The sequence below is a fragment of the Nannospalax galili genome, unplaced genomic scaffold (genome assembly GCF_000622305.1).
Source record: "Nannospalax galili isolate Female #2095 unplaced genomic scaffold, S.galili_v1.0 scaffold136, whole genome shotgun sequence".
Lineage (NCBI taxonomy): Eukaryota > Metazoa > Chordata > Mammalia > Rodentia > Spalacidae > Nannospalax > Nannospalax galili.
The window spans coordinates 4,162,954-4,183,886 of NW_008340872.1; the positions used below are offsets into that span (position 1 = coordinate 4,162,954).

At 45.6% G+C, this 20,933-nt stretch overlaps 1 protein-coding gene across 2 annotated transcripts in view; it reads right to left on the reverse strand.

Annotated features, from left to right (window-relative positions):
* Eva1c (eva-1 homolog C) overlaps positions 1 to 20,933 on the reverse strand; it is a 96,976-nt gene that overhangs the window by 22,317 nt on the left and 53,726 nt on the right. For both annotated transcript variants that reach the window (XM_008835978.3, XM_008835979.3), the window contains 2 exons: positions 19,146 to 19,298; positions 1,914 to 2,057 (listed from right to left, as the gene is read on the reverse strand). In XM_008835978.3, the coding sequence (XP_008834200.1) occupies positions 1,914 to 2,057; positions 19,146 to 19,298 (297 nt within the window). The remainder of the gene's footprint in view (positions 1 to 1,913; positions 2,058 to 19,145; positions 19,299 to 20,933) is intronic.

The following is a 20,933-nucleotide window of genomic DNA, read 5'->3' on the forward strand; positions in this document are numbered from 1 at the left end:
ACTATGGAAACAAAGCATACTGGTCACTGCCTGGAGCTGGGGATAGGGTACAGTGGGTGGGTTGGGATGGTGTCTGCTGAGTGATTTCTTTTGGGGGTGATGGCAATGTTTGTAAACTGACTGTGGTGATAGTTACACAATTTCATGAATATATTAAAAACCACTGCTTTTTAGGTTTGAATAGGCAAATTGCACCCCCTGGGAATTATACCTCAATAAAGCTATTATAACAGCTCATATCAAGTAAGGAAGGCGTCAAGTTCTTTAGTCGCTGAGAATTTTGTTTTCCCTTCGATTTTATTTCAAAAGAACAATGTAGCAGGATTATAGGCTGGAACATCATAGTACCCTCCCCCAAGTAATTAACCGCCAATTTCCCTTTAAGAAGCTTTATGAAATTGGAATCTGAAGCAGACATTTCATTTTATTTTTGAAGAGGCTGGAACAAGGTACTACTCTGTAGCAATTTGAATTGTTTTAGTGGAAGCCTTTGCTGTGTGTTGACCCAGTGCTGTGGGTGCGTAGATAAAATAGCTGTTGGCAGCACAGTGAGTTAGCTGTGTAGGACCCAAAAATGGTACCAGAAGGTTAAAGAGGAGCCAAACAATACCTGAGTGAACTCGCATGACACCAGTGCATTTTAGAGCTCCCTGAGAGCCCGGATTGAAACCCTTTACTCTCAGTGACCTCAACTGTATCCCTGTTTGCTTCTCTGTCCCTATTCTCCCCATCCCATGCCAATCTGATTGCCTGATGTGCTCTTAGAACAAATTTTGACCAAAGAAATTCTATTTCTTATCTGATGTGAATGTCATAAACAAGGATAAAGGAGAGAAAAACCGGCTGGGATGTCTGCAGTGACTCAGCAGTTCACCAGCCTAGCTGTTTGGCCCGTTCTGTTGGCAGCTAAGTGGGGCAGGCACCTCTAGAGGCAAGCTTTACAGTAGTGAAATTTCAAGGGATCCTTTCTTCTGGTTTCAGTTAAAAACTTTTTGGGGAAAAGATGCCAAATATACCCAGAAATATTCCTGTCTCCATGATGATAATGATGGTGATGGTGATGCTGATGGTGATGTGTGATGATGATGGTGTTGATGATGGTGATGATGAGGATGATGATGATTTGAGATGGAGACTTCTATGTAGCCTAGGCTAGCCTTCAGGTTGGCCTTGAATTCCCAGCAGTCCTTCAGCCTCAGCCTCCTAAGAGCTGAGATTATAGGTGTGAACACTCACTTCCTGTCTGCTTCCTTTGACAAGCATGCCAGAGGGTCCCTGTCTGCCACTTTAAACAATATTTTTTTTTATTATTTTATGTGTATGAATGTTTGCCTGCAGGTATGTAAGCGTATCACATGCATGCGATGCCCAGGGAGGCCAGAAAAGGGAGTCAGATCCCTTGGAACCGGAGTTACAGAAGGTTGTTAGCAGCCATGTGGGTGCTAGGAATCAAACCCTGGTCCTCTGCAAGAGTAGCCAGGGCTCTTAACCACTGAGCCATCTCTCCAGCCCCCATTTTAACCTTTGAAATGTTTACTCCATGACTCTGAGCTAAGCCCAGGAATGTCTCAGCCATTTTTCCTTGCTGACCTATGACCTTAAACTATCATGTACATCTTAAACTGAGCATGTCCAGGATTGTGTCCCCCAACTCCAGGTACTTTCTTATAAGAATATGTATAAGCTTCCAGAATAAAATTGCAGAGCACCACTTTGGGAATGACCCTCTGTGTCCTTAGCTGCTGCAGGGAATAAGCCCTTCTCCATGCTTTTATTTTCTGGTTGTGCTTACTGGTCTCGCACTCCCCAAGTGAAGAGCCCATTATGTGCAGGTTAAAGCTCATGTTGTGGACAGGACATCCCCCCCCCCGACAAGCAGCTGTGTCTGGAGCTGGTCAAGGGTTTGTTCTCACCACATGCGTAGGTAACAGTGAGGTATTTTTTCACTCCTGGAAGACAGGGGCTTCCAAAGTGGCGATTATTGACGAGGACTTTGCATCTCTGCTTCCCATAGCACTTTTGGGACAGGACTTGTGAAGCTGAGTAAGACAAGCAGTCTGGAAGTGAAACAAAGAGCGTGTTAGGTACAGCTTACAGTGCATGTGGTAAATGAATACACCAAGCTGGGTTTCAGGTCAAACGAACACTGCTTCTCTGCTGATGTTCTGTCTTGCTGAAGCACCCAGGATGGCCTGCACTAGCTTCCATCGTGTTCTAGAAAGCTTGAGCTTCGCTTCAGATCCTGCTGGTACCTTCATGAAATCCTGATACAGTTTTGCTCAAGGAGACCCAGATGTTTGCTTTGCACTGGGCTTGCAGACCTGTAACTGCTGATGCATACAGAGGAGAAATATGCCCAACACCAAATGAGGCTTTTGTTTCCGACATGGCCCCACCCTATGAAATATGCATCTTGTTTAAGACCTTCTCTCCCCTAGTGATCACAAGTCATGAGGGAATATGTTTATCTTCTTTTTTTATATGTTCCTGTGTGTGTGTGTGTGTGTGTGTGTGTGTGTGTGTGTGTGCGTTCTAGGTATGCACGTACCACTGTGCATGTGTGGAAGTTAGAGGAAACGTTTCAAGAGTCGGTTCTCTCCCTCCACCATGTGCGTCCTAAGGATTGAACTCAGGTCATCAGGCTCAGCAGCAAGTGCTGAGCCATCTCCCCAGCTATGGAATTGTGTCCCAAGGGGTACTTGTTCCTTTCAGAGGCAGGGCCTGCTGTAGAGAATTGGCTGCAGAGAGTTAGCACGGAGGAAGGAATGTTGGTTCCATCTTGGCAGCGGTGGCATGGAAAAAGATAGCCCCGGTGTCTCACCCACATGGACTTGAGAGGGGGCATTTACCAACCTGGGGCGGGACTGTGGGTCCAAAAGGCATGGGCAAAAGCTAACAGAGACTGTAGGCACAGAAGGGATCTGGAACTGCAGGCCGCTGAGCCTCAGCGTGGAATGGGGCACCAGGTGTTTGCCTTTGTAAGTTGCCCTATTATATCCCTACCCAGGATATAAACTATGAAAAATTCAGACAAAGATGTATTATATGGTTTGTTTAATATCACCAGGAGCCAGGGACCCTAAGAGAACTTGGGTGACAGGAATATATCTTGATCACATCTAATTCCCACTCTCTGGCCTGCTTTAGGATCTCAATAAGTCACTGATAAATGAATGGATGAAAGGATAAACTAATACACACAAGGAGTGGTTTTCAGAACCCTGACACAATGTTGCCATAGTATTGGCTGATGATCTGTGCTGTGGTTGGATGTGTCCCTCCAAAGTTCATGAGCTGGAAATTTAATCCATACATGTTAATGATATTCACAGGTGGAGTCTTTGTGAGACAGTTGAGATTAGATGAGATTATGTAGGTGGGGTTCCATGATGGAGTTAGTGGCTTTAAAGAAGGACCTGAGCTGGCCAGCTTGCTCTGTCTCACCATGTGATCCCCTCTACCATGTTAGATGCAGAAAGAAGTTTTTCCACCAGAGGCTGGTTGTGACAGAGTCTCAGACTTCCCAGACTTCAGAATCATAAGCCAAACAAACTTCAGTTCTTTATAAATTACCTGGTCTTGGGTATTTTGTTATAGCAACAGAAAACTGGACTAAGATACCTATGGAGGATGCAGCATTATACTATGTGCTGCCAGAAAAAGGAAGATTCCCCACCTTGCATTGGAAGGTTGTGTAACTGTAATGCTAAACCTTTGTTGTCAATTTGGCTGGATTGAGAAGTGCTGGAAATTAGCAAAGCATACCTTTGGGTGTGTCTGTGGGTGTTTCCAGAGAGGATTAACTAAGGAAGGAGGGAAGACCCTCTCTCTCTCTCTCTCTCTCCCTCCCTTCTCCTCTCCCCTCCCTCCCTCTCATCTCTCTTCCTTGACTACCATTCCATGAACCCCTCTGCCCTACCAGACTGTCCCTGTCATGACAGATACCTTGGAAGCCATGAGCCAAAGTAAATCTGTCTTTCATTAAAGTTGTTTATTTCAGATATTCTGTCACAAAGGCAAATCAAAACAAATGCTCCTAATACAGCAGTGGAGCTGAAGAGATGAAGTCTAGATAGTGGGACACAGTGAATGAACATCAGCAGGGAGTGGTCCACACAAGAGGTCCTGAGGTCAAAGTCCAGAAGGATCTCTGTGGAACAGAACATTAAAACAGGTTTTACCGAGAACAGGACCTCAGTTGTGGAAGAAAGCATAAATTGAGAAGAGACAGTCAAAGAGGACTGTATGAACACAAGTTGGTTGGGACAGGAGCTGGAAGAGGCGGTGGGCAGGACAGCCACGCTAAGTAGGGCGGTAAGGGCAGACTGGGGCAAAGCTGACTGCCCGCCTAATGTATTGAAACATCATGGCGGAAGCAACAGGGAATCTAAAGAAAGAGCCTGATATATTGGCCTTGGAGGACAGTGGATGGAACATCCCGGGGGGATGTGTGGGGGAGTGAAACCTGGGGCAGGAGAGCAGTTTGGAAGCAATTTTAATAATGTACTTTGAGGGGTGGTGGTGAGATGGTTCAGTGGGTAAAGGAGCTTACTGCACAGGCCTGGAGACCTGACTTTGACCCCAGGAATCCCATAAAGGTAGAAGGAGAGAACTGACTCCACAAAGTTGCCCTCTGACCTCCACATGTGTGTTATGACACACATGCCCCCCATCATGTACACACATATAAATAAATAAAAATTAAAAATAAAGTTTACAAAACACTGCACAGGACATTTGAGGAGTTAAGGGCTTAAAGAGTAAGGATGGAAGAGTAGAGAACTTTAGAGACCTTGCAAAGTTCAGTTCACACCTAACAGCTGACACTGCACAAGCTTCTGTTCTTAACATTACATGCTGACTGATTTAATGTTACCAACCTCCCCCCCTTCTCATTACTTTAGGGATATGAAAGCAGACTCAGGAAGTTCTGGAACGTTAGAGTGCAGTGGGATTTGAACGTGAACTCTGGAGACTGGAGTCTGACCTGGTGGAGCACGGGTGGGGAGCTGTCAGGTGAGGGAGCTGTCCAGGACCATTTCTGATCTTAAGCTACAGGACCTGGGAAACTGATGCTGGAGACCATGTCTGGGGAAGCACTGGAGCAGGGAGTTAGTAGAAGATGAGATATTGAAAATGACCATTCTGCATTTGAGATGGAAGCGCTTTCAAGAGAGTGTGTGGATTTGGAGATGCCCTGGGGGAGGTTCTTGGCTGAAAGAAGAACTGCTGGTGGGCAAAGAGGCCCTAGATGTGCCCATATCTACTTAAGTCTTAAGGAAGACACCTTTCTCTACCCTCACAACAATAACCCTACACTCCCATATCCAAAACCCTGTCTCTAGCCTGGTCTTTTTACCTTCTCAGTCAGGCTTCTAGAAAGGGTCTTCTGTGCTGCTCTTCCAGAGGACCCGAGTTCAGTTCCTGGCACCCACCCACATTGGGATTTGAGGCCCTCTTCTGTTCTCTGAGGGCACCTGCACACATGTGGCACACATTCACAGAGGCACACACACATACACATAAATATAAGTAAAAATAAAACTTAAAAACTGCTCTGTTTCTTCTAAGTCACACATCTCACATGTAAGCCAGACCAAAATCAGGCCCCTCTTCATTGAACTTCCCTCTCTAAGTGGGAAAGTCCTTCGGTCTCCAGAGAACATTCTGAAATGAGATTCGTGCAGAAGCTGTGTGACTGAAACACAAAATTTACCTTAGAAATCTGAGTTTTAGAGTTTGTGTGTGTGTTTTTTTTTTTTTTTTTTTTTTGAGACATGTAGCCCCAGCTGGCTTTGAACTCACTATGTAGACCAGGCTGGCCTCAAACTCATTCCAAAAATAAACACGTTTATATTTTAAAAGCACAGATAAGACTAAACTGGACACAAAAATCCCCAGCAAATTCCACTCTCGGGGGGGGGGGGGGTTTACCCTGACATTTAAGCAGGATGTGGGAGCCCAGAACTTGGGAAATGTAGGCAAAAGGGTCAGGAGTTTGAGGCCAGCCTGGGCTACATAATGTGTTTGAGGCCTACCTAAGCCTGAGACCCTGTCTCAGAAAACAACAACAAAAACAAAAGAACATCTGAAGCTGGGTGCACCTTTAATCCCAGCACTCAGGAGGCAGAGGCAGATCTCTGTGAGTTTAAGGCCAGCCTGGTCTACATAGCAAGTTCCAGGCCAGCTGGGGCTACAGGGAGTCCCTGTCTCAAAAAAAAAAAAAAAAAAAATTCTTGCAGCCACTTTTCTGGGTGTAAAGACCCTTCCTCCTCACCGGGGCACGAACGTATCACTTTGAATGCTGGGTTTTCCCTGTATTCATATATGTGTGAACATTTAACCATATGATTTATTGTATTTATTTCAAGATTTGTTTTTATTTTATGTGTATGAGGGTTTGCCTGCATGTACATATGCACAGAACACATGAAATGTGCTCATAAAGAGGATGTCTGATTCCCTGGAGCTGGAGCTATGGATGGTTATGAGCTGCCATGCAGGTCCTCTGCAAGAGCAGCAAGTACTCTTGACTGCTGAGCCATCTCTCCAGCCCCCCATTATTTTAAAGAGCTGCCTCACTTTTCACCTGTTTGTAACATCCTGTGGGTCACTGAGATGATCTCTGTTTTTAACGTAATAAGCAATGTCATGTAGAGCCTTTATAGAGCTCAATACTTGTATTCAAGAATGGGGTTTTCCATAGGAATTCTTGGTCATAGAGTGCTCTGTCAAAGAGCATCTAACACATGAAGGCTGTGACACACCAACAAGCTATTACTTTGAAATGGTATCACTGTGTTGCTCACAGAATTAAATGAGTGTTCTAGAAAGTGCTATAAGGAGATATCTGTCTGACCATAGGTTTTGTTTGTTGTTGGTTTGACACTGGGGTCTCATGTTGGTTGCCCAAGCTAGCCTCAAACTCATTATGTAGTTGAGGATGGCTTTGAACTTCTGATCTTCCTGTTTCCATCTCCACATGTGCTGGAATTATACCACCATGCGCAGTTTATGTGGTGTTGCAGATCAAACCAAGGACTGGTGCATGCTAAGCAAGCACTCTACCAACTGAGCTACATCACCAACCCACCCTGAACATAATAAATCCTCAAGGCTAATAGAAGGAAAAAAATACTCCGGTATAAGATCCAAGGAAGTCTCAGGACCAGTGTTGATGTACACTAGATGTATTTCTATACTTTAGCAAAAAGAACTTAACACTGGAGACTTTATCTTAGCTGTGATATCAGGAAATGGCCGAGTTAATTCAGGTCTTATTGAGGTTTGACTGTATCCTTGCTGACGCCAAGCTCTGAACCATTCCCAGGATTTGGTTGTTTTTTTTTTTAAAGTGGTTATTTCCCTCCCACGCGGATTTCACTTAATGCCTTCTGCCAAGCTCCCTCCTCTCCAATACATGTGATAACAAGATACTCACCCATTTGAATTCTTATTTTTTTGGCAATTGTTTAGCACTGTGACTGAAGTTAATCACTCTTGCAGCCAGTGTTTATTTAGATAATTGGGCTGGCTGCTCTTAAGTGGCCCTGTCTTGGCAGTGGGAGCTCCTGGCACCTTGATCTTGGCTGAAAAGCCCAGGCCTGCCCACACTTGGCCTTGGGACAGCCTCAGCCCAGCCTTTGAGCCCATTGTGTGGTTTTCTCATTCTCTTATTAAGGAAATAGCAGAATCCCTGGAGCCCACCCAGAAAATGTGACCATGGCAGGAAATGACACACCATGGCGGAGTCACACCCTAGAGCCCAGTTCTTTGGGAAGGCGCTCTCCCACCTGGAGTTAAAGCACTGCTGTGCTGGTGCTCAGGGCAGTGGTAACCCATCCCAGTTGTGCCCTTTTAGTCTCCCGTCTACTGGATGTGTTCTTTGTGGTGACCAGCCACGACTGCTTAAAGATCTTTCAGAAAAGCATTTGGCCGAGGTACCCTCAAGAACTCACAGGAAAGTATGATGTGATTTTCTGTTGTCACTTACAAGGTGTGCTCATCTGCTTTTGTATTTGTTTGCTAGGGTTGAGGTGATACAGTCTTGACTCGAACACCAGACGTTTGCTTCCCCACAGTTCTGGAGACTAGGAGTTCAAGATGGAGGTGTCAGCAGGGCTGACTCCCTGAGGCCTCTCTCAGTGAGTATGTATCTTGTGTGCCTTCACTGCTCATGTCTGCCCCACTGTGCATGTCTGTGTCCCGATACCGTCTTATAAGAACACAAATCAGATTGGATCAGGGCCTCCTGGAGTGACCTTAGTTTAACCTAATCACCTCTTTAAAGAGCCTATTCCCAAGTCAAATCATATTCTGAGGTACTGAGAGTTAGGACCTCAAGGTTTGAAGGGGCCACACAAATTAGCCCAAAACAGCCTTCAAGATGGTTTGCAGCAATGGAATTCATTCTACCTCCTAGAATTGTGACCTTGCATACCCTCTTCCCATAATATACCAGGCTTCCTACAATGCACCTGGCTTGGTCTGTGTAAATAACAGAACGTGGCAGAGAGGAGGATGGATGGCTTCCTGTTCTTTTGTATACTGTTCTCAGGAGAAGCCAGCTGTCACTTCATGAAGACACTCTGGGACCCATGAGGGGGCGGGCCTGAAGCTTACTGCCAGCTTCTCACCACCTAAGCCAGCCACCTTGGAACCCTAGCATTCCAGTTCCTAACATCAGAGCTGCAATCTCATGAGGCCCCATGGGATCCTAGGCAAGAACTGCTGGACCCAGCTACTTCTGAATTCCTGCCCCACAGAAACTGCAAAATAATAGGTGTTTTATCATGACCCCTTAAAATGTAGGGTATTTTGTTACATTGCAATAGGAAATGAATACAGTTTGATATTTGGAAATTCGTTGCTGTAGGAGTAGCTTTGGAAGTGGGCAGTGGGTAGGAGTCAGGAGGACCTTGAGGGGGCTTTGATAAAAAGCTTTCTATCAGGTCCTTATACCCTGAGGCCAAGTGCAGCTCCAGCCCAGAGCTTCCCACCTTAACACTGGATGGGTGCAGTAGGCTAGATGCACCCCACGGGTGCCCCGCCTGCCTAGCCATTAAATTGGCCTTGAGCAGCTGTCTCTTTACCCTTCTCTGTGCTGTGTCAGATAAGTACAACTGTCTGTGTGTAGCAGAATGGGGAGATCAGGAAGCCTTGGCCTAGACAAGGCTGTGGTGTGTGACCAAGGCTGACCACCTCAGCACCCACTTCCCCATGTCTCGCCTGGCCTGTCACACTGCAGATGGAACCAGCTTAGAACACTGTGCACAGGACCCGGGACACTGCCCTCCCTGTGGTCCCAGAACACAGAAAGAAGCATATCCACAGGCTCAGTAAGGAGTGTGTGTTCCACTGATGCCCAGGCAATGGGCAGCCCTGGGATGCTGACAGTGGTTTGGTGGCAGCACTCCTGTGACTTCAGGGGTAGCACACACTTAAACTGATGTCTACTATGGGGGCTTTTTCATAGTTGATCATCCCCTTCCTCTTGAAGCTCTTCTACATATGAAATACACACAATCAAAAGTGGTCAGGGCTATTAACAACAACAATAACAAAAGATGACCTATAGTCAGGAGGGAGTCAGGTTGGTGGGACCTGGAGGGAGGGAGAGGGAGGTAGTAGGGGAGTGGATAATATCAAAATACATTGTATACACACATGAAATTTTCCAAGAATAAATAAAAATATTATTTTAAAAACCAGTAACCAGGGGCTGGAGAGATGGCTCAGCGGTTAAGAGCACTGACTGCTCTTGCAGAGGACCCGGGTTTGATTCCCAGCACCTACATGGCAGCTACAAACCGCCCTTAACTCCAGTTCCAGGGGAATCCGAAGCCCTCTTCTGACCTCCGTGGCATTACATGACACAGGTGCACTCACATACATGCAGGCAATACACTCATACACATAAAATAAAAACAATAAATAAAATATTAAAAAAAAACAGTAACCAGCCTTAGGTAACAAACCCAAACTACAAGTTCAGAAATAATAGACTGTTAGAGATGTTCACTGCAGAAAAACCACTAAGGAGTTACTCTCTACTCTTGACAAAAGCTTGCAAAAATTTGTGAAGTCAATAGATTAATCAGTCAAGATTCCAGTAAAGAGACATAAAAAAGGGGAAAGGCTAGAGAGGATGTGCACACGTACAAACACAATAGCCACAGAAACACAAGGATGTGTCAAGGCCATCCATAACCCAAGAAAGGCAAATTAAAACAGTATCACAGGGCTGTTTTATATGCCTTAAACTGGAAATGTTCAGGAAAATCATACATCAGACTGCCAAAGTTGCAGGCCAACCCGCAGCTTGTACCTCCCTGCTTACACATGGAAATTGGTACCAAAAGTTTTTGGGAAACACTCTGACGATGTGTATGAAGAATTATAAACATGTTCCCTGCCCTCTTTCAGGATAAAATGTGTGGGAATTTATCCCAAGGAAATAAGCCAGGAACAAGAGAAAGCTCATCCTAGAAAATGTGTAACAGTCTTAAAACTCTGTAACAGCAGAAGCCACCCCAGCAGGAAACAGTTAGATACAACATGTAATAAATATATCCTTCAAGAAAGATGATAGACAGTGACTGTCACTGCTGGAATCTTCTTAACCACAAGGAAGAATACCCATGATGCAAAGTTAAAGGAAAAAAGACAGAAGGCAAATTAGGCAAATTGCCATTATGTAGTCTCTGACACCAGGGCTTGGAAGAAATCCAGGAAAGTCAATAATCTTGTTATTTGATAGGTAAAAATCGTAACTGAATCTTTTTCTCATTTCTGTTTAATGTTGTGGTATTTGTGCTGAAGAAGGATGATGATGATGTAGAAAGTTCTGGAAATGCTCTCTCACAGTCTTTGAGCACTGAAGTCACACTAAGCTGCTGTGGGAGCCAGAATGGCCCCCGACCACAGGGTGCCTTACCCATCAATTGATCACCAAAGCACAGGCTTCTAGTGGGACACTCCAAATCTAAAGCATGAGGACCTGCTAGAATTCAGCTCACACGCATAGGAAAGAACACAAGTCAATCTTTCAAGCCAGATGTCTGGGACACCAACCGCAGAGCACCCCTTCAGGGGCCCATGATGAGAACCAGCCCCTCGGCCCTCAGCTCTCCTTTTGAGCTCATGCCAGGTCTAGGATGAAGGCTGAAAGAGCCTTCCCTCTTCTTCAAAGCCATGCAGCTGAGCCCAGGAATAGCTAGCTGGGAACCAAGAGCAGGGATCACACACACACCGACAGCCTGTGGCCCGGATGTGGCCTGTAGGCATGTTTTCTTTGGCTGGCTCAATGTTTTAAAAGTTGGAAAGTATCACATTTCTTAAAAAACCCAGATTTCCAGCATCTCAGGAGTGGTTAAAGGCCATGACAACACCAGGCCTACATTCCCAGTCCGCAACCAGAGCTGAGTGTGGGTGCCTCTCCAAGCTCAGCAGGGGCTCTGATTCATTCATGCATCTTGCAGTTTACATGGACACCCATTCTGTGACAGACACCACTTTGGTTGATGAGAATTCCACAGACACCGTCCTGCAGAACTCAGTTTCTGGGAAGATGGGCCATACTATTTCCACACTGAGAAGAAAAATCAGTCACAGGTAGGGGTGGCAGCAACAGGCTCTATGCTAGCAGGTGCCAGGGAAACCTCTCCAATGTAGTATTTGAGTTGACTCCTGAATAGTGTGACATACCTAGCCACACAAAGATGTGGGGTCAGAAAAGTCCAGTCTAAAAGAACAGTGTGGGCAAAGGCCCAGGGGTACAAATAAGCATATGAGTCAGAGGTAGTGAGGCAAGGGGGCAGACAGGACCATCGCTGGCAATTGTATGTATTCTAATTACAATGGGCAGAGTGCAGGATTTTACATGGGTTGGGGGTGGGGGACATGTGGTCTGTTTAACTCAATGGAACCTTCTAGAAGCTGCTAAATAGAGGAAGGCATGTCTATAATCCAGGTGAGAGATATCCGGAGCGGGGCTGGAAACCAAAAGGCCAGATTGGAGGTACACTGTCACCAGAAGGAGACTGTAGGATTGGGAAGGGAGTGGGTGGGTCACCCAGAGAGACAGGAAGTATGCTTTTTCAGGTGGGTGACATTAAAGAATAGTTCTGGCCAGGCGTGGTGGCGCACGCCTTTAATCCCAGCACTTGGGAGGCAGAGGCAGGCAGATCTCTGTGAGTTCAAGGCCAGCCTGGTCTACATAGTGAGTTCCAGGACAGCTGGGGCTACAGGGAGACCCTGTCTTAAAAAAAGAATAGTTCTACAAAAGAGATAAACTGGAGAGTTTAAGGGAGTAATTGCCAAGTGCAGTTAGCAACCTCAATGTGCTGCTTACCAGAGAGGAAATGATTCCTTGGCTTTCTGTTTAATAGAGAGATGAACTAGTCAGCAAAAGTTTGTATCTTTTAAAAGATTTTTAAAAATGTTATGTGTCTGCTTGTCTGCATGCATGCATGTGCACCACACAGATACATGGTACCCACAGAAGCCAGAAGGGGATGTCAGAGCCTCTGGAGCTGGACTTTCAGGAGTTTGTGAGCCACCATGTGGGTGCTGGGAACCAAGCCTGGGTCCTCTGCAAGAGCAACAAGTACTCTTAAATCCTGAGCCATCTCCCCAGTCGCAGTTTGCATTTTTTTAAAAAATTAAATTTTGTTTTGTGTGTGTATATTGTGTATGCATGTATGTGCAGGCATATACAACAGTGCATGTGTGTATGGAGCCAGAGGTCAATGTCAGGTGCCCTCCACTTTCATTCTTCACTTTTTTCTTGTTGACGGACAGGCTCTGTGACTGAACCTAGAGCTCACTAACTGGCTAGACTGACTGGCCAACAAGCCCCAGGGACCCTCCTGCCTCTACCCTCTGTGTTACAACTGCAGGTGTGCCACCATGTCCTGCTTTTTTTTACATGGGTGCTGGGGATCTGAACTCAGGTCCTCATGCTTGCACAGCAAGCATTTTACACACTGAGCCATCTCCCCAGCCCAAAGGTTTGTGTCTTTGCATATATGGTTCTGATCTGAGAGATGAACATGGACCTGCAGCTTCCATGTGAGTCTGACGGCTGGGATGAGCTGGGTTCCCTCAAAAGCCTTGACTTCCATTTGAAGCCTTCACATTGCAGAGTACAGGGCAAGACAGGCTCTGGTACTTGGGCCATGGGTCATTAATGCAGTAAAGAGCTTGGTCCTTATCATTTCATGTACTGGGGATGCTGCACATGATTGGTCATATGGACAGGAGGTGAGGGACTGGTCAGCACATCATTTTGGCCATAGCTTAAATTGTTTAATCTAAATCACTAAGAAAGGGGAACAGTTCTTCCCGCATCTTCCAAGTTATTGGGTTAAACCATGATCTAACCTGGGGATTCCTCCAGCTCTCCAAGGAAACCTATCTTTAGCACTGGCATCTAACACTTTATTTAGTTGACTACTTTCCCATTTGAGCCCAGCTCCTACCCAGCTTCCTGGGAATGTGGGCAGCCACCTGTAAACACAGATCACTCATCCAACAGATTGACCTACTTGGCCAAATGATATTTGTTTGCCTAAAAAAACAGCTGAAACAGTTGCTTGTTGGAACTTCCTGAAACACACAGGTTAGAGTTAGTAAGTCTGACCAACAGAACACCCTTCATCTATGTTAAGAAATGATGTAGGGCCAGCAAGAGGGCTCAGTGAGTAAAGACACCTGCCACCAAGTCTGACGACCTGAGTTTGATCCCTGGGACAAACATGGTAGGAGGAGATACCCACAAGTTGTCCTCTGACTTCCACTTGTCTGTGCACACACACACACACACACACACACACACACACACACACACATGCATGCACGCACACACACACTAAATAAATAAATAAATTTTTAAAAATTATATATGGGAAAGGGGCAGAGTAGAATGCATAAAGAAACAGAGGCCACAGCAGTGTCCTGCAGAACTCCCATGAATCCCTCTTTGAATAATGAAAACATGAAAAAGCAGAATCGGAAAGTTCCTGTGGCAGCAGAGGGTAGATAGCCAGGGTCCCTTATCCAGCAACGGAACACAGATCCTATAGGGAAGCCCTGCAGCAGGCTAAGAAGGGTATGGGACAGACCTGCCTTTAAAATGGGTGCCTCTGAGCACTGTGAGAGACAACAGCAAGCCTCGGAGGCGGGAGACTCCTCCAGTAGCTCAGTGCACTGCCCCTTCCACAGCAGCAGTGGGGAGAGGCAGGAGGGGTGGGGAGATCAAGGGGACAATCCTACAGCTCCTATCCCAATCCACTCAAAAGTGATTTAAGAGGAAGGAGTTTCAGGAACTTGGCAGATCACTCTTTGGGAAAGGAGCTGAGAGTAAGCCATTGAGATAATTTGCACCCAGCCTTATAAGTGCCTTTTGGTTCATTTGACAACTATACCTGTGAAGACAGGGAACTGACCCCCCATCTACTTCTGAGCAGCTGAATACGGGTGACTTTGGGGCCTGCCAGGGCTGCCCTTGACAGATGTCCACTATACTCAAGAGAAAAGCACATTGGCCAGTGAAATGGCTCAGGGTGTAAAGGTGCTTGCCACCAAGCCTTGAACAACTCAAGTTCAATCCCTGGGACTCACATAGTAGGAGAGAATCCACTCCTGCAAGTTGTCCTCTGACCTCCAAACATGCATGTAGGCACATGCCCCCCTCCCCATAAATAAATGTAATTGTTTAAAAGAGAAAAACCTTCCCAGGACATATGGGCTTCTGTTGGTCCATTTTAATTACTATAATGAAATATTTGAGGCTTGGCAGCTATAAAGAAAAGAAGCTTATCTTGATTCATGGCACTGGTGGATGGTCAAAGGTCCACATGTGGTGGTGGCCTTCTTACTGGCAGAGTCTAGGGGAAGCACAGAGCTGCACATGCAAGAAGCAGGGAGCATATGTGTGTTTTTTTTGCATGTATGTGTGTGTGTGTGTGTGTGTGTGTGTGTGTGTGTGTGTGTAGTGTGTGTGTGTGTGTGTGTGTGTGTGTGTGTGTGTGTGTGTGTGCTGGCTCTCCCTTTTCTTGTAAAGCCACTGGAATTAAATCACATGATCTGCACTCTGGTAACTGTCTAATCCTGATCACTGCCCAAAGGCCCCACCTCTAAATGCCGCAATGGGATTCAGTCTCCACCTTCATAATACCTTTCAATGGGGACTAAAGCTCAGCATGTGAGCCCTTGGGGGACATACCGAATCATGTGTAAACCATAGCACCCTTCCCTGACCCCTAAGGCTCATATCCTAAGGCAAAATCCTTTCTATCTGCAAGAGACTCATAGGCTCAGCTCAATCCAGCATTCATTTAAAAGTCCAAAGTCTCATTTGAGACTCAGGCTGACTCCTTACAGGTCTGTAAAATCAAAACACGTTTCCCATTTCCAAGATCTAATGGCAGAACAGACACAGGGGAGCATTTCTGTTCCAAAGGGGAAGTAGACAGATGCAAAGAGGCAGTCATCTCAGAGCAAGACAGAAAGCCAGCAGCCCAGGCAAAGTCCGAAAGCTTCATGTCGGGCCTCTTGTGCACTCTGTAGTGAAGGGAGGGTTCCAAGCCTCACGGCGTTCCTGGCCACAGCCTGCTCTATCCTGCAGCTTTCCATAGGGAGAGTTGTGTGGTGCCCACAGCTCTGCTTGTCTTGGGTCCCCCCTGAGCCTCCACACTCATGGCTCTGAGACAGGACAGTAGAGCTGCAAATGAGTTCCAGAGAGCCTTACACAAAGGCAGTAAAATGAGTACGTGAGAAAAACCTGTGGGCAAAGACTGGCCTGATGCCCACTGGGGGACTGTCTAGAGCCACCTGTGCAGATGCAGAGGCATTCCAGGATGTCTGAGGGTAACCTGTGGCTTATATACTACCTTACAACAGAGAGTATGTGAGAAAACTTGCACTATGAAAACAACAAAAACTCCTCAATTGTGGTGTTTAGAAGGCCCCATTGGGGCTGGAGAGATGGCTCAGTGGTTAAGAGCACTGGCTGTTCTTGCAGAAGACCCGGCCTCAAATCCCAGCACCCACATGGCAGCTAACAACCATCCATAACTCTAGTTCCAGGGGATCAGACGCCCTCTTCTGACCTCTTGGGCATTGCATGACATGGGTGCACTTACATACATGCAGGCATAACTCATACAAATAAAAAGTAAAAATAAATAAATAAAAATTTGTTTTAAAAAAAGCCCCCCCCCATTACAATGCAGTTCTTGAGTTTCTAGATTTTTCTTCCTGCTCTGACCCACTTCCTGTCTTGGAAGTATATTTTTTTAATAAATTATCACAATTCGCTTGCTACCATTCATGTTCATTCAACTCCTTGTTTCAGACACAAGAACCTGGGAATCCTGGCAGGTGCCCTCTGAACCCCCGGACCCACCAATATCAGCTCCACTATACATCAGCTCATTTAGGGGCTCTCACTATACATCAGCTCATTTAGGGGCTCTCTGTGGGGGCTCTAACCATTAGTTAAGTTCCTCCAGGTCTCCCAGGTTTTCCTTTGAGATCTCAATGGAAGCTGCCACACCACCACACCACCTGCATTCTGCACACCTGCAAACTCAGCACAGCCGGAGTGCCAAGGTCTAGTGACAGCCTGAGCTGTATCCAGGCTTGCTTGACTCCAGGCCTTTCCCCAGTCATCTAGAAGCACAGCAACTGACTGGCTTCTAGCCACACTAATCTCCTCAGCAATGGTTTCACTGCCACACCCACACCCTCTTGTTCTTAGCTCCTTCCTTGACCAGACTGAGTTTTGCGAATCTTTCCTTTTTGGTCCTGAGTGTCGCTGTAAATCTGACTCAAAGCAGCCAATAATGCCCATGCTACAGCAAGAATCTTTGTTAATTTGAAATCTCACCCGCCAACTAAACTAGCCCATCATATTAGTATTTTATATTTTTATTTGTTATGTGTATGATTGTATTGCCGGCATGTTGTGCAATGCCTGTGGAAGGTTAAAAGAGGGTGTTGGACCCCCTGGAACTGGAGTTACAGAGGGTTTTTAGCTGCCATGTGGGTGCTGTGAATCGAACCTGGGTCCTCTGCAAGAGCAGCCAGTGCTCTTAACTGCTGAGCCATCTCTCCACCCCTAGTCCATCATCTTTAAGTGTGGTCTTCCACAAAGTTTTAGGGCATGGGTATTTTACAGCAGGGATATTCACTACCCTATAACAAGGACGACCTCTCTAGTTTGTAAGAGGATCCTGATTTCCATCTAAGACTAATTTTCTAGTCTCTTTTGAACCCTTGCCAGAATTAACCAATAACATTCAGCTTATAGCAATAGAGACTTTTTCCAGCCTTCCTCCAAACTCCTCTGATCTCTGCTACCACTCAGCTTCAAAGCCACTGCCACATTTTCAGGTACAGTAATGATTATAGTAATGATTCTGTATACTCCCAATGCAAACTTTCTGTATTTGTTTCTTGGGTTTTGTTTTACCGTAATGAAATACTTGAGCTGAGTAACATTATAAAGAAAAGGGGTTTATTTTGGCTCATAGTTCTGTTCCAAGGTCAAGAGCCTGTATCTGATGATGACCTTCTTGTTGGCAAACTCCCCAGGCAGCACGGGACAGCACATGGCAGGGTCAGGAATGTCTGTACGAGTCTCCTCTGATCTCACTCTCTTCTTTTAACGGCATGAGAATTCAGTCATGGGGGCTCCACCCTGATGACTTTACCTGTCTTAATCACCTCCAAGGCTAAACCTCTAAATTCTTCAGCAACACTAAAGTTGCTGTCATCTTCAGACCTCCTAGCAGGGATTAAATTTAGGCACATGGACCATGGAAGACACTCAGACTATATCCAAACACCAAAAGGCCTTCAGGGGCATGTGCTCCCATGTCCTGGTTCTTTGCTGTCTCACCCAAGAGCTTACTAGGTAATGAGGTCACCTATGGATTGTTTTTCAGGGTCGAACATATTGCTTTGGCAAGAATTTCTTTTTAGCTGAGTGTGGTGGTATACGCCTTTAATCCCAGGATTCAGGAGGCAGAGGCAGGTGGATTTCTGTGAGATGGAGGCCAGCCTGGTCTACATAGCAAGTCCCAGGCCAGCTTAGACTGCAGAGAGACCCTGTCTCAAAAAGACAAAAAAAAAATTTTTCAAAAAGTATTTTATTATTTTTTATTTTATGTATATGAGTGTATTGCCTGCATGTATACAAGTGTGCCTGTGCTATGCAAAGCACTCGGAGGTCAGAAGAGGGCATTGGATCCCCTGAAACTGGAGTTATGGACAGTTGTTAGCCACCATGTGGGTGCTGGGAACCGAACTTGGGTCCTTTTCAAGAGCAGTCAATGCTCTTATTCACTGAGCCATCTCTCCAACTCCAGAATATCTCTTTTTTAATTTTAAAATCAAATGTATTCATTTGTGTGTGTGTGTGTGTGTGTGTGTGTGTGTGTGTGTGTGGGAAAAGAGAGAGAACATGCCACAGCATTCACATGGAGGTCGGAGGACAACTTGTGGGAATCGGTTTTCTCCTTCCACCATGTACGTCTCCAGGACTGAAAACAGGTTGTCAGGCTTGGTGGTAAGGGCCTTTACCCACTGAGTCATCTCTTTGATCCTCTTTATAAAATTAATCTTTCATTTCTTGTGCCATACATGAATAAATTCTAACTCATTATTGTATTGAAGTGCTCATGCTAGATGTCAATCAATCAATAAACACACCCCTTTGACTGCTTCAAAGCTGAGGCTGCTCTCTCAGGTAGCACAGCAGAGAGAGGTCCAACTTTTTCACTGCCACAGATTAGAGTGAGATGGTTAATTTTTTACATCAGTCTGACTAGGTACTTCACCCAGTTTGGATCAAACATGCTGGAACGTCAGCTGTATGACTGTTGGGTAGACTGTTGGTCACTGATAACTTCCCAATACCTAGAACAAGGCCCTGCATACAGCAAGCGCTCACTATCTACTCCATGTGGAAACACCAAACTACTGACAGATTTGGGAATGTAGGGCAGAGAGGCCTGCTGAGATGGCTCCTCCCTGCCCTTCATTTGCCCATCAATCCAGGTACTAGCCACACTTCCTTGGGGAAGTGCCCACGATCCACTCAGAGAGCACCCGGATTATAGCCAAATAGCGTCACCTACCAAAGCGAGGTTGCCGCTCTGCATCTGAGGAGCAGACATCCCTTTCCTGGGTCCTCCTGCCATAGGTGGCAGAGTAGATGTTGAGGAACTTGGTCTCGTGGCAGTGTAACTTCAGCTCCTGGTCCTCACATACAGTTTTGTTTTTTAATTCATCTGGAGAAGAAGCAGAAACCTGTGGCATCATCAGCCTTGAAATGAATGGGGACCGTCTACAGCCTGGCCACCCGCCCCTGTGAAGCTGTGCTCTGAGAAGGGGACGTCAAGATGGCCCTGGCTGCCTGGATGTTTCAGGCCCTGGGAAATAAGTCTCCTTGCAGGAAGGAGGTGGGGAGCAACCTGAGTACAGGGCGAAAGCCCCAGGAGTCACACTAAACTTCAAACACAAGAGAAAGGCTGGGAGGGTGACAGCCTGCTCAAGTCTTGGGAAGGGCCAGGTGAGTGGGAAGTTTCTCTCTCTCCATCCACTTCAGATCAAAGATTCCTTAACTGGAGGGAGCCCTTCAGCAAATTCTGGCTTGAGACTCACACAGCTAAAGCTCAGAGAAAAGCACCCCTGAAACCTTGCCACCAACTCCATGACACTGTCTGTATGAACCTGGTGTACTTTGTTCAAAAGAACGCAGAGTGGGGCCTGGGGTACATGCAGCTTGGTCGACAGAGTGCGTGCCTAGCATGCATGAGGCCTGGAGTTTAATCCCCAGCACCATATAAACCAGATGTGGTGGCTCAAATCTGTAATCCCAGCACTTGGGAAGTAAATCTGAAGTTCAAGGTCAACCTTAGCAACATAGCAAGTTCAAGACCAGTTTGGTATATAGGAGACTCCATCATACACAAAGGACTGGGCATGATGGTTCATTCCTATAAGGAAGCTGAGGTAGGAGGATTACTGTGTTATGATAAAAAAATCTTTCTTTGCAATGTCACGCAGAGTTGACGTTATAATAAACTGCTGAAGAAAGCATTCTACTATTTTTTTAGATAGAATATTTGCTAAAACAATTCAATTAGTAAAATATTTTTTTACATTTATTCACTTATTTATTTATTTATTGTGTATGTGGGGGGGCATGCGTGCCACAACACGTGTGTGAAAGGTAAGAAGACAACTTGTGGGAATTTATTCTTTCCTTCTACCATGTGAGCCCCAAGGACTGAACCCAGGTCGTCAGGCTTGGCAGCAAGCGCCTTCATCTGCTGGGCCCAAACAAAAGTTTCCGATAATGACTTAGAATGATTTTAATTTTTAATTTCAATTTCTAACACCCTAAACACAAAAGACTATGTAGCATATGGTTTCATTTATACCAGTTTACTCTTTATCCAAGTTTTCTCCTTCCAAGGATTTAGTTAAGGACAGCCAACCACAGTTTAAAAATATTAAATAGAAAATTCCAAAAGACTACATTCACATATCTTTCCTTAGAGTAATTGATATAGCTAATCTTTTACTATTATCTAATTTTAAAAATAAATTCTACCATAAGTATGCATGTGTAGAAAAAGACCTAGTGTCTATTTCAAACATCCATTGGGCATCTTGGGATGCATCCCACACACAAAAAGGGGAACCATTGTACAATCACCGGTCCTTAATAACAGGGATATGATCTGGAAGGCGTGTAGTCAGGGAATTTTGCCATTGTGTGAACATCATGGAGAACACTTATGTAAATCTAGATTGTTACACACCTACACTATTTGGTTGTTGAGTTTCCTTCTTTTCTTTTTGGTACTAGGGATTGAACTCACAGCCTCCTGGATGCTAGGTATATGCCCCACCACTGA